A 13,710-nucleotide genomic window follows, 5' to 3' on the forward strand; every position below is an offset into this window, starting at 1 on the left:
AAATAGGCCTCAATCCCAACATCAGATTCTACCGTTTTGCTTCATGGCCCCACGCTGCGGAGCGTCGGGCGTGCTAGATAACTGCAGTTCGTCGCGCTGGGTAAGCGAAATGGAAGACCGACATAGCAGCAGGCATGGCTGGTGATTCACGATTCGAGACCCGGCCACAGCGACAATTAACAATTCGACTGGTGCGAAGTGGTGAAGTGACCAGGTGTGTGCAAATGACCACAAATGGTCGGCCTGATTCGGTGACAATTCACTACCCATCTACGAGCAGCACAGGTTAGAGAGTTGAATGTGCTCATCGTTGACCTCAAGCCAGCACGTTGAGGCAGCACAGCAAGGTAGTATTGATTACAGCGCATCGATGTTCAAGCGCTGTCATTAAAAGCTACATGCTACATCAAGCGAGCAGTGCACGAGCGCGCGCTGCAGCGCGATTCGCACGTACGTACGTTACTGCGAGCTTATATGTACTGTATCAGTTATTTATCAATTGCTAGACAGATGGCCGCTACTACAGCGCAGGCATAACTACTTGTATAGCGGCATGCAGTCAACAAAGATTGCAGGAGACCCGCCGTTTCGCGGCATGTCGAACGACCGCTGCCGTCGCGGCGCGTACGATCGTGCGCTCGAGCAGTTCCGTACACATGATGTCTGCTTATCGCTGCTGTGAATTCATTTATAGCAAGCATTTCCTCGCGTTTGTGCGCCTGAATCTAGCAGCGTGCAAACCTTACCTGAAGTTCAACTTCGCACGTGCGTGACTCGCTTCACTTGCGATTGACACCGCGCGAAAACTTCGTCGCTCATTTCTTGAACGGCGTACACGTATTCGGCGTTGCATAATTTCTTGCCTTTACGCAGCATGCCACCCATCGAAAAATCTTCGGAGGCAGATATTCGCTGCAAGCCGTGGTACAACACAACCGAAAGTGGCGGATCCATATTGTAAACATGCTTCCCGAAGCAGACGGCCGAGCTTGCTACTACCCAGTTTCGGATTGAGGGCGCTTTTTAGCACCATTTTTGCAGGCGCCCCCTGGGCAACGCAAGAGCCCATAGTGTATCTTTTGATGTTACTGTCTGACTTGCTGTCTCACTGTTGGCTCTGACTGCTGTCGATAAAACGCCGGGTAGTCCATGTTGATGTGTTGGGTGCGGCAGCAGATGCCTGCGTCACCCGATTGCTTCGGTATGCAAGTCGCTAATCTTTAACGGTGACTGTTGGTGCGAGCAGGTGGGACACTGTCCAGTCTGCTTGACATGCTGGTTGTCGCTCGTTACCTGACCGCCATGTGAAACGACGAAAGTGAGCAATTTACGAGCTCGCCTTTATGGTTTCAGCGTACGTCGACATGCAAAGTTTATTGCTGCTCTTGTACGCGATGGTGCACTGATTATTTTTGATTCCTTAGCCAGAGAACTGCCAAGATCAAGATCGAAGGATACCTCTCGCAAGAAATCACCCTCGGTTCACGCGGCACGCCTCAGGGCTCAGTCATCTCTCCAACATTATTCAACATCGCAATGATCGGGCTTTCCAAGGAGCTCGCCAAGATTCAAGGAATCAACCATACCATCTACGCAGATGACATCACCATCTGGTGCGCTGGCGGGAGTGACGGCCAAGTTGAGGACACCATGCAGAGCGCCATCGATGCAACCGAGCGCTTCCTACGCCCCACTGGGCTCAGATGTTCTCCATCCAAGTCTGAGCTACTTCTCTACAAGAAAAGCGAAATACGGCTTTTCACTGGTGACGGGTCCCCGGTTCCCAGAGTGGACTCGCTCCGAATATTGGGGATGTATATCGAGTCTAACGGTGCCAATGGTGCCGCACTCAGAAGGATCATCGCCAAAACGGAGAGTGCTCTCGGCCTCATCCGGAGGATCGCCAGTAGGCACCGGGGAATCAAGGAAGACAATCTCACCCGCATTATACATGCCTTTGTGCTCTGCCACCTTTCATACTCGGCAGCCATGCATAACTGGCATGTTGCAGAGAGAAACAAGTTAAATTCTCTCATCAGAAAGGTCTTCAAGCTTGCCCTCGGCTTACCTGTGAGCACTCACACCGAAAACCTGTTAAAGCTCGGAGTGCACAACACGCTCGAAGAAATAATAGAGGCGCAAGAGCGTTCACAGCTGCTCAGGCTATCCGGCACCCCGGCGGGCCGCAAGATATTCGATGAGATGGACCTCTACCCTGTCGACCAGTGCCCCGACGCCGTGCGGATTCCCAGCGACATCAGATCTCAACTGCACATCGCGCCCATTCCCCGCAATATGCACCCCGCACACAACGTCGGCAGACGTCGGGCCAGGGGTAGAGCTCTACTCTAACATGTCCGTAACAACCACATTGAGGCAAGCTTCGTGGATGCCGCGGCATATGTCCAACAAGAGGCGTTCGCCGTCTCCGTCGTCGACTCTAATTCCAGGATCACTTGCTGAGCTACAGTACGCACTTCGAAGCCATTAGTAGCCGAACAGGTTGCAATCGCGCTGGCTGTGATCGATGGTCGCAGAGAGGTAATATATAGCGATTCTAAGGCGGCCATTAGGGCCTACCAAACCGGGATGGTCTCCGCTCACGCCCTTCGCATTCTCCAAAGCTTGAAAAGTATCTCTCCGCATTCTCTCATTTGGTTTCCCGCTCACTTGGGGTCGACTGAGGGCTCTCCCTCTAACCCTAACGAGGGCGCGCACGAGGCCGCGCGAGGACTCACTGACCGCGCCGCCTCCGCAGTCCCCCTACCCCGCGTGGAGCCATTGATGACGTATAATGAGATCACCAAGCATTATTATCTGTCAAGACGTGTATTCCCCCTCCCGCACCCTGCCTTATGCAGGGCGCGGGCGGTGACCCTTCTACTTTTACAAGCTCGTGTGTATCCTAACCTTGCGGTTCTTCACGCTATATACCCTGAAAGGTATCCCAGTGCGGACTGCCTTCCCTGTGGACTAACGGCAACATTTAACGATGTGTTGTGGGAGTGTGGAGCCATCGGCTCCGCGTTCAGCGAGGATAAGTGGGCTGCGCTTTTGGGCAGCCCCGAACTCAACGACCAAACCCTGGCCGTCCAGAGTGCCTGCGATCGGGCCGTCAAGCTCGGCTTGCCGGTCCCTACGTGGAACTAGCCCGGTGGCCCCCTGCGTCTTCTCTGGACCTCAATAAAGTTATTTCACTCACTCACTCACTGATTATTTTCTGCTAATATAGTCGCACGTCCTGTTCACTCACTTGTGGGTTGTTTGTATGGGCGTCAGTAGGAGGCTGTTAGGTGTCCTGTCAATTAGAACGCACCAGCTAAGTGGCAGCGAAGGCACTGAGGCATGTTGCCATGCCAGTAGGGCTAGCGCGGTGCGTGCCAGCCTACGCAATCGATAAAAAGAGGTCATATTAGATTTTGCACAAAAAAAATTGCATTTTCGCTTCCTGTTTGACCAGCGCCATCTGTCGGGTCCCCCAGTAAGCACCATGCGCTGCCGCTTCATATTTTCGGACCACTGTGGAAGGTACAGTTTCCCTTCTCTAAAGTTGGTTCTTTATTTTATGACTGAGCGACCAAGCCCCGGCTAAGCAGCCGTTCAACCCTCGCCTAGTCACGTGGTACCACAGCGGCAAGGCTCCGAGTGAGCGCAGCTTCGACGCCTCACCGGCTCAAGGTTATTGCGACGTTATGAATGACCTTGCGAGACATGGCGTAGTAGAGCTTTCGCTCTAAAAGTCAGTTTCATCATACACAGTTTTGCTGTGTTTTCTACACAGCAGAATTGCCGCGCGACTGACCGCTCGAGGCACTTCGCGTGCATTCGCGGGCTTCTTTCACGCTCGGAAAAACACTTTCATGTAGCACGTATTAAGCAACAGAAAGCTGTATCGGGAGTTTTTCATGTTGCTCTACAACTTTCTCATTGACAATTTGATAATTAGGACAGTACTTCTCGAGTTAGATAATTAATTACAAATAATTAAATCTCAGTATGGAAAAAATTACTGGCGGTTACTCCACTGTACTGTAAACAATACACGCTAGGCTTGCTTTGCGTAACGCTGTTCCTCTTTTTTTAATCGTGCTGCGTGATAGCTGGGTATATTTCATTTTTTCTACATCAACACGAATGCCGAAAACATTAATTTTTTCAAATAACAGTCTACTGTTAAGGAAATCAAATTAGCTGTTGTACAGAAGTCGTTGCCTCCTCCACACCAGCAACACTGAGTCCCCTCCTCAATCCGGCGTCGTTATGAAGCTCAAATTTTTTCCGTATAACAAGACAGTATGGTGTAAGATGGGCGCTATAACGTGAAGCTATTGCAGACTTTTCGATTCCATTTCTGCCATATATCCGCCTTACACAATTGGTGAGTGAGTGAGTGAACTTTATTTGGTCCACGATAGACGCGTTACATGATTGGTGAAATTTTTTCGGGCACCCCCTCTTCGCTTCTCTGTCACGCGACGCCAGGAAAACTTCGCAAGCTCCTCATCTGAAAGGACATGTACACAATTGTTATGGGTGATTTTATCTAATAAAAGAAAGATATTTCCAATTCTACGCCTTTTTTACAATCATCCCTCCGCGATTAGTCAAAAGTTGTCGTGCTGCGCCCACTTCGCCCGTTTGTCATGCGACGTCATAAAAAAAAAACTAACCACGCCAAAGTGACGTGTAGATGTCAATGACGCAGTAATATGCCGAACGAAAATGAACTTTTTTAGAAAAACCGAGACAGTCGCGTTCCGAAATGAATCGATTATGGCTGCTGCCTATTGTTCTGGCAGTGGGTTCTTGGAGCTGCCACGGAGAATGGATTTATTTGCGTATAATAAATATGTTTGCCAGCCAGTATAACATTGTCGAGCCCTTTCGGCACGTACACGACATCACCCTGCCAAATTTGTTTCGCTGAAGATTCTATTTAGTTGCATTTTTACCCTTCCGTTACGCGCCACCGCTATTTTCTGCCAGACACTGAAAGCTAAGCAAGAAGAAGCGGGCGGATCACATACGCCATGCTCCCTCAAGGGCTGCAAAAGACAGCTCCAACCATTCGTTTTCTCATACAGAACCACCTCTCTCTCCTCGTCAGGTTATCTGCTTTGACGACGCTAGCCCAGCCCCATTGAAACCCTCTCCACTTTGCGTGCTTCTCGCTTCTGCTCAGCCTTTTAGATAAGGAAAACCTGTCGAATAAAGCAATGCAATTCGCTTTGAATGCAAGCAAATGTGACCTCCTATAAACGAGGAGAGCGTTACATTGGCCTATTCAAACAACGCTGTGAGTCACCGCCCGATGCTTGCGTCGGCGGTTATGTACAGGGTCGACCATATCTAAGGTGAACACCTGATTAGTATTCAAGACATCATAGAAGCTGTTGTTCAATATATGCTTCGAAAAATCATCATTGTGGTTATCAACACCATGGTTACACATCGTATAATGAACATTTCACTAGTGGACAAGAATAAATGCTGTCGTTTTACGTGCTTGAATACTAATGAGGTGTTCACCTTAGATGTGGTCGACCCTGTATATGTGACGCCCGGAGATTCGAATAATAACAGATTGAAATAGTTTTACGTTGTATAGGGCTGGATTTTCTGAATTATGGAACATCAATCGCGAGCAGTTATGAGCCCATGTCTGGAAAACAATGTCCCACAATATGGTTATATTCTCCTAAGTTGCACAAAAGTAATTCTGAAACGACATTCATTTCCCGAGCAACTAGGAATGCTAATCAAAAATATGCTATTGCTGTGACTTTCTGTCATAAGGCATTAAAGAATGCGTTTCGTTAATCCTATATGTTTTGCGATAGCAATTATATGGACACTCCAGACACATTTCTGCCGTAGACGTTGGCATTGCCGTAAGGTTCCGTATAAAGGCCAAGGGCGGTAACACCGTCGCCGCGTGCCCTACGCTGTGTGTGCGAGAGAAAGCGTGTGAGGGGAGCCGACTGTCGCGGCTCAATCTCACCCGAGCGATAGCGAGGAATGCGCGCAGCAAGTGCGCCGTCTTCCGTCGCGCGCGAGGCACCCAACGTCGCGAGACACCGGGGGGAGGGGAGCGAGGAGGCGGTGCTCTAATCCGACTGCAACTGCGTATGTGCCGGCTGCGCGCGGTCGCTCGGCCCTATCTTGAGAGCGATCTGCGTTGGGGGCAGATTCTAGGTGTGTCGGCGGCCTGTAGCTTTATGCGTGTTGTGTGTTCTCCGCGCTCAGTTTGCGTTAAAGCGATAGACGACACGAAGACCACTTCGCTCGCTTCTGCTGCCGCGTTTCCTCACGCCAGCATTTCGACAGCGAGTGTCTGCGATCATCGAGTGTGATGTGTTCATGTTTGCTGTGCGCGCTGACACCATGCTTGTTAATTTACTTAGCTAGCGAAAGCTTACAAGTTGATACGGCCAATAAAAGTGCTATCGTTACTTCGTCTGGCTCTCTGCTAATTTGCTATTGCAGTCGGTGCTTCACCTTTCGGGCGAAACTGACGTATTTAATTTAGTGTATTTTGTTTGGTACAAGTCATCTTGGGGGAAAAACATTGATTGCCTCTTAGTACGAAATCCTTAAAGCATCGCGGAAATGACTATTTGTTAGCATAAATTAGAGTTATAATTCGAACTTCATTGCTCTCAGTCCAGCAAAGGCGTTAGCTATAAGAGTATCACTATACTTCCTTGCTGCGTATCATTGAAGCCTTTATGATTTTCTGGACCTGTGGCAATGGCTGCTGGATAAACACGAATGCGACAGCTCGTCTTTTTAACGTCGGGAACATTTAGGGCCAGATGTCCTGTTGAGCCGCTTTCCCATGTCCCTTATTTATGTTTGTATGCCTTAAGTTTTCACACTTATCTAATACGTTACATTTGTATGTAGGGCGCTGACCAATTGTTGTGTACTCAGATTACTCGGACTACTCGTAGATCACTATGTGCGGCTGTTCATTGTACGTTTGCCTCTCTCTCTTTCTTGTTAATCACGAATTTGCGCAGGCGGCCTTGCGGTGGCTGTACCAGGAGAGCTGCGTGGCTACCACGAACTCCACAAAATCTACGGAAAACTGAATTGGTCTGACCTGTTCGATGACGCCATACTATTCGCCAGATGCGGATTCCCTATTGGAAAGCACCTCGCCGACGCGCTGAAAGCCGGAGAAAAATACAAGTTTGAGCTGGCGAACAAAACGAGGTGATTCTGGCTTTCTTTATTGATCGAAAATTGGGGCGACGTATTCTGAAACGTTGCACTTCCGCGATAGTTCGCCTTTCGCCTTCAGGTGCGCGCTGATTGGCTAGTTGAGCAAAATTGAAGGACGTTGGACTCAACCAGCCAATCAGCTTATGCAATTTTGCTAAAACAGCCAATCAGCGTGCGCCTGAAGGCGAAATTGTCGCCTAGGACGAACTATCGCCTATGCGGGACGTTTCAGAATACGTCTCTTGCTCGGTTGTGGGACATTTACGGCGTCATGAATCATTTGAAATGTGCAAAACGCGCTACGGTTATCGATCCGGGATGACTGAAATGTAAAGAAGCGAGCAAAAAAAAAAAAAAAAAAACAAGAAAAAACTTACGAACCATTTTATTATATTCTAATTTAACAGGGGCTCTTACATTAGCTTCTACAGCGCCAATCTTTAAAAGCAGAACGAGTTTAATGCGTAATACGTACGCGCGGGCTATTGAATACTGTTTTAAACGTCGTGTTGAGGGAGTGCTGTGAAGTCACACTTACGAAGCCATGAAGCCCTGCACAAGAGCTTACTTTGGGGAATGTATTAAGTGGAGAAAATTCTTGATAATGGCTTTGGGGTTGATTCAAAAGAATTTTTTTGTCTGGATTCTTTGGGTAGCTAACAAACATTTCCAAATTTTTTATACTTATTTCAGTGACATTTTGCTTCATTATATGAACGAATAATATTTAATTATTCATACTCTTTATGACATTTATGAAATAATTAGTTGAAGTACTTTTTTTCCTCATAATGCACCAAAATACGCGTATGTTTATTTGCATTTGTGTTTGAATGCATTCTTTTTTTTAGTGAACTATTGTCGAGGGAAAGAATTTACTACTCTTGGTTAAAGGCCATCTCCAACAAAATTGGGGCTGCGTTAAATATTTTCGGAAGCTGATAAGTCGGCTTTGGAATTTGGTCCGGCGTCTGCGCCTCGTTCACGGGGTCCGTGACACCCTTCTTCTTTCGAATAGCCAGTGATGACACTTAACATGTCTTCATATGGGGCGCCTCCGTGAACTGGCTTCGACAAGCTGTACGCACGCGTCACGGCATCGTTTACGATCATTAATCGAAAGCCACCAGATCCATGTGAAATTTGACTCCGGAAGCCGCTTCTGGAACTTTCTGATCATTTCACACCAGACGGTGTTTCATTTTCTGCCAGCAGCTTTCAATACTATGGCTGCGAAAGCCCGTCAAAGAGTTCACGGAATTCTCAGAGTTGTTAACGGAGTTGCTCCCTCAACTTGTCGCTAAATGGAGGTACCTTCGAAGCTCACAATACAGGAGACGCGACAGCTCGGTGCTCATATTGTAAGGCCAGAGACGGCGCGGCTGCACGTGTCATCATCATCATCATCATCAGCCTATATTTTATGTCCACTGCAGGACGAAGGCCTCTCCCTGCGATCTCCAATTACCCCTGTCTTGCGCTAGCGTATTCCAACTTGCGCCTGCAAATTTTCTAACTTCATCATCCCATCTGGTTTTCTGCCGACCTCGACTGCGCTTCCCTTCTCTTGGTATCCATTCTGTAACCCTAATGGTCCACCGGTTATCCATCCTACGCATTACATGGCCTGCCCAGCTCCATTTCTTCCGCTTAATGTCAACTAGAATATCGGCTATCTCAGTTTGTTCTCTGATCCACACCGCTCTCTTCCTGTCTCTTAACGTTAGTCCTAAGATTTTTCGTATACCGTATTTACTCGTATAATGAACGCACTCGCATAATGAACGCACCCCCAACTTAAGTCGTCAAAATTTGGATTTTTTTTTCTCCCGCGTAATAAACGCACCCTGAACTTGCTGCCGTGAAGTAGGAGAGACATGGTACGATTCGGCATCCGATATGGCGTCCGATGCAATCGTACCCGCCGGACGCCATATCGGATGCCGAATCGTACCGTGTGTCTCCTTCTTTTATTGCGATAGCAATCATATGGACATTCCAGGCGCATTATTGACGTAGGCGCCGACGATCACGGCTCTATCTCCCGCGTTCGAGGGAGGAAATGAACTGCGCATTGCGCGGTCCGCGCACGCCCTATCTTGAAAGCGATCTGCGTCGGGGGCTGAGTCTAGGTACGACGGCGGCTTATACCTTTTGTGCGTGCTCCGTTCTCGTCACTCAGTTTGCGTTGAAGCGATACACTGCACGAAGGTAAGGTCACTTCGCTCACTGTTGCAGCCGCGCTTTCTCACGCCAGCGTTTTGACAGCGAGTATCCGCGGTGATCGAGTGCGATGTGTTCTTGTTTGCCAGTGCGCGCCGACACCATGCTGCTTAAATTACTATGCAAGTTTGTACGGTCAACAAGACTATTATCATTACTTCGTATAGCTGTCTACGCATTTGCTATTGCAATCGATGGTTCCCTTTTCGGGCGAAACTGCGACATTTTTGAAGGTGGCCGCGGAAAAAGAAATCTCTCAAACTTTTACCCCTCATAATAAACGCACCCCCTAACTTTGCGTATATTTTTCGGGAAAAAAAGTATGTTCATTACACGAGTAAATACGGTAATTGAGGGACGCATACTGGGTCCCGGTACGGCTTCATATACAGGGCGCGCAAGGTGGGCGAAAAAAGGGCTCAAGTTGCCACAGCCACGTCAGAAACAGCTCTGAAGGCCTGCCAGTACACTAATGTGGCGTCTCAGTGCTCTCAGTGTGACTTTGCACGTGTATAATTATGAAACAGGTACTACGTCTCGTGACAGTGGCCCCGTTCCACTTTTAATACGCTTCACTGCGATACAATGCGTATGTTTCAATGCATAAGACAACTGTATTTCAGCAAAGCTGACTTTGAGGAACCGGTCATTATGCAGCACCTATTAGACCCTTGCCTTGGTGCCCTGGCTGAGGCAATCCTTCCGACCCTATAATGACAAGCCAAAATGCAATCTTCCCCATCTGCAAACAAGGGCGTAGAACTAGACATTCCATGAGATGGTGTCTCTCCAGCTACAGCTCTTTTGCATAGCCATGTGACGCGTAGAAAAATATTTCGGATTCCTCGCCGCATCTTTTTTTAACATCAAACGGGGACATTTACGCAAAGCAGTGACAAAGAAGTGATACAACTATAACGAAATTATTATTGTATCAAAGTGGAGGCGTTAAAGAGCGGCGTTTTTAACTGTACTTTCACATTGCTATTTTCTAACTCTGAGAGGAGTGCTGACTGCGTTTTGCAACATCTCTTCGGCAGTAGTGCAGAAATGACATGACAATTAAAAAGAACTTCGCGTGAAGAAAAGCGTAAAGCACTTCGGTGCGATGCTTTAAGCATATATTTGAGTTTTCATCCCACTCAGTAAAGCTGAATCCACCTGGCTATCTTTATGAAATCAAAAAAGCTTGTCATGACTTAGCCTATCCCTGACGAACAATATTTATGGGACTGATTACTCGAAGCAGATACTCACCAGAGCATTACACTCATCCTTTTGTTTGACTGTCTGAACAACTTACGTTCCAGCAGCGATTCTTACAATGCCGATTCGGCGAAGAACGTCAGTTAGTTCTTTTCACTTTTGTAAACTTATTGCAACATACTTCTATGCCTGTGAATCAGTGCCCAATAGATAAAACTAATAGGTGCGTACTTAAGATATTAGAGAGCCGCGTCACCCTTCCAACACTTTCCGCTACAGTTAAAGTGTAAAGGGAAAAATTCACCAGCCCTTCCCCTGTCGAGAAAATGGGGATAAGCGAAGCTTGCCGTGTGAATTGACCTTCGTGGTCAATTTCTTTCTTTTTCTCTCTCCCTCTCTCTTTCTATCTCTCTCTCTCTATTTCTCACTCTCTCTTTCTTTCTCTTTCTTTCTTTCGCTTTCTTTCTTTCTTTCTTTCTTGCTCTCTTTCTTCCTTTCTCTCTCTCTCTCTCTTTCTTTCGTTCTCTCTCTCTTTCTTTTTTGTTCATGGTATGTGCCATTGAGCTTGGATTTCTGCACTATCTCTAGGATCGGCCCACTTTTCAGCGTGACACCACTGCCGCCGCCACCACCGCCGCCGACACTTGTGAGCCTATAAAGCTTCGCTTAAAACAGTCAAAGCAACTCCAGACGTCATTGAGTACGATAGCAATGGCGTTCAGCGACTAACAAGGACATAACGTTCTGGTGATTTTTAAGATTAGCTTTACAGGCTCACAAGTGTCGAATTTGGTGGTGGTGGCGGTGGCGGCGGTGTCACGCTGAAAAGTGGGCCCATCCTGGCGGTCGTGCGGAAAGGGTTCAAGCTCAATTTCACATACCAGGGAAGAAAAAAGAAAGAGAGAGAGGGAAAGAAAGAGAGAGAGAGATAGAAAGAGTGAGAAAGAGAGAGATTGAAAGAAATAAGGAGAGAGGGAAAGAAAGACAGTGAGAGAGAGAAAGAGAGAGAAAGAAAAAATGTCACAGTTTTGCCCTAAGGGCGAAGCAATGAATGCGATAGCAACACAGCAATGTGACACGAAGTAAGGTGAGCGGCTTTGGCAGCAATATGAATTGTAGTAAACATGAGCTGATTAAGTAAGCAAGTGTGCTGCGGCGTAAGTAGACCGACATGAAGAGAGACTCGATGACCACGAGAAGGTGCGTGTGAAACGGTGCTTTTGATGAGAAGCGCTTCCCGTGGGCAGCGCGTGCGAAGGGACACACATGTAGTGCTGCACTGCCGATCTGGGCAGCATTGCATGTGTAGCGTGCGTTGGAAAATGTGGCCCGACTAACTAACGATTACTAACTGAATGAACAAGCGTGGTGTGAGCACGCACAAACAAACATGAATAGATCACACTGAATGACTGCAGCCAACGACTGTCAAAACGCTGGCAGCGAGCGCATACGCCGCGCAGCTGGCGAAGGTACGTGCGGTCTATCGCTTCAACGGAAACTGAGCGGCGAATGCACGGCGCATAAAGGTCAGAGCCGTGTGGAGATAAGAGACTGTGCGGGCGAGCGAGCGACGAGCGCGGTTGTTGGTGGAGTGCGCCCCCCCCCCCCTCGCTCCCTCCGGCGCTGGCTTCCCGCTTCCTTGCTTGCGCGTGGGTGATTGAGTGCGTTCGCTCTCCGTGATGGCGCGCGTCCCCGCACGCTTCCGCTCGGGCATATGGCGCGCGGCGCAGATTTTATCTATAGGGAACCTCACGGCGACGGCGACGGCGACGACGACGGCGACGGCAGAAATCCGCTTGAAGTGTCCATATAATTGCTATCGCAATAAAACCTATTTCCTGGTAGTGTATCTTTCGTGCACACTGTGACGCACCCCACCTAAAGTTTTTTGTCAGATACCTCCAAAGTGGGTGGAGTGCGCCTTTATTGCTATAAGCAAACGCGCGACCGATGGTGGAACTGATCTTCTGTTTTGCAGCAACGCAGCCTAATCTTCTAGCTATTATCCCACCAAAGATGTCTCGAAAAAAAAATCCACTATCGCACGTATTCTTCTCTCGCGCCAAAGTCGCTCTTTGAAACGTATTGCGCATGCGTAGCGCGACGTGCCAGTTTCTTGCATTCTTACCTCGTGATAGCTCGCACTTTGAGAGTCTTCACTGCTTTCAAGGTCACCCCACATTTTCAGACTGCACTGCCTTACGGATAGACCGACGCTTTGAGGCCACACGACGATACCTCCAAAATACGCAAAGTTCTCCTATAATTCCCTCGCATCACAAACGCCGCCAATGCCACGCGCCGGAAATGACCACAAGCCAGAGCATTGACAACTAGTACGGCTGCCCGGCATGATTTCTCAGTCCAGGCTGCGCCGCTGGAGTTCTGAAAATCTTTGAAGCGAGGCGCTGTATTTTCATAATATCCGCTAACTTTCGTGCGTGTGCGTCGTCCGCTTACGTGCTATTAAAGGGCTGCTAATAAGAAAATCGGACAATTACAGGCGTCGCAGGTGAAGCATTAGTCATTTATATATAGTATACCTGGTGTTTCACAAAATGCGTTAAAAATTCTCTAAAATAAGGAAGGTTAGATAATTAGATTATGTACTCAAGTTGGATTTTACCACCTAGTGATATATTCGGAAATGATTCGATATAGTAATTAGTCAAGGAATTACGCAATTTAGACTACTTACATTTTGAACCAAAGGGGCTCTATGATCGATCCCATGGAACATTTGAAGCATGCCATCCGAGGAGCTTCTAACCGTTTCTGGAAATGCAACAAGTTGACGCTGCTAATTGCTACAGCGTAATCATTTCCAGACGAATTTCACTTCACTTTATTTCCTTAAAGACCCTCTAGGGGGTCATCATCATCATCATCATCATCATCATCATCAGCCTATATTTTATGTCCACTGCAGGACGAAGGCCTCTCCCTGCGATCTCCAGTTACCCCTGTCTTGCGCTAGCGTATTCCAACTTGCGCCTGCGAATTTCCTAACTTCATCATCCCACCTGACTTTCTGCCGTCCTCGACTGCGCA

At 48.0% G+C, this 13,710-nt stretch overlaps 1 protein-coding gene across 1 annotated transcript in view; it reads left to right on the forward strand.

Annotated features, from left to right (window-relative positions):
* The window catches only part of LOC119444973 (glutathione hydrolase 1 proenzyme-like), a 134,700-nt gene that overhangs the window by 58,588 nt on the left and 62,402 nt on the right, over positions 1 to 13,710 (forward strand). Inside the window, exon 6 of the mRNA XM_049664824.1 lies at positions 7,023 to 7,218. Within this exon, the coding sequence (XP_049520781.1) occupies positions 7,023 to 7,218 (196 nt within the window). The remainder of the gene's footprint in view (positions 1 to 7,022; positions 7,219 to 13,710) is intronic.

The sequence above is a fragment of the Dermacentor silvarum genome, chromosome 3 (genome assembly GCF_013339745.2).
Source record: "Dermacentor silvarum isolate Dsil-2018 chromosome 3, BIME_Dsil_1.4, whole genome shotgun sequence".
Lineage (NCBI taxonomy): Eukaryota > Metazoa > Arthropoda > Arachnida > Ixodida > Ixodidae > Dermacentor > Dermacentor silvarum.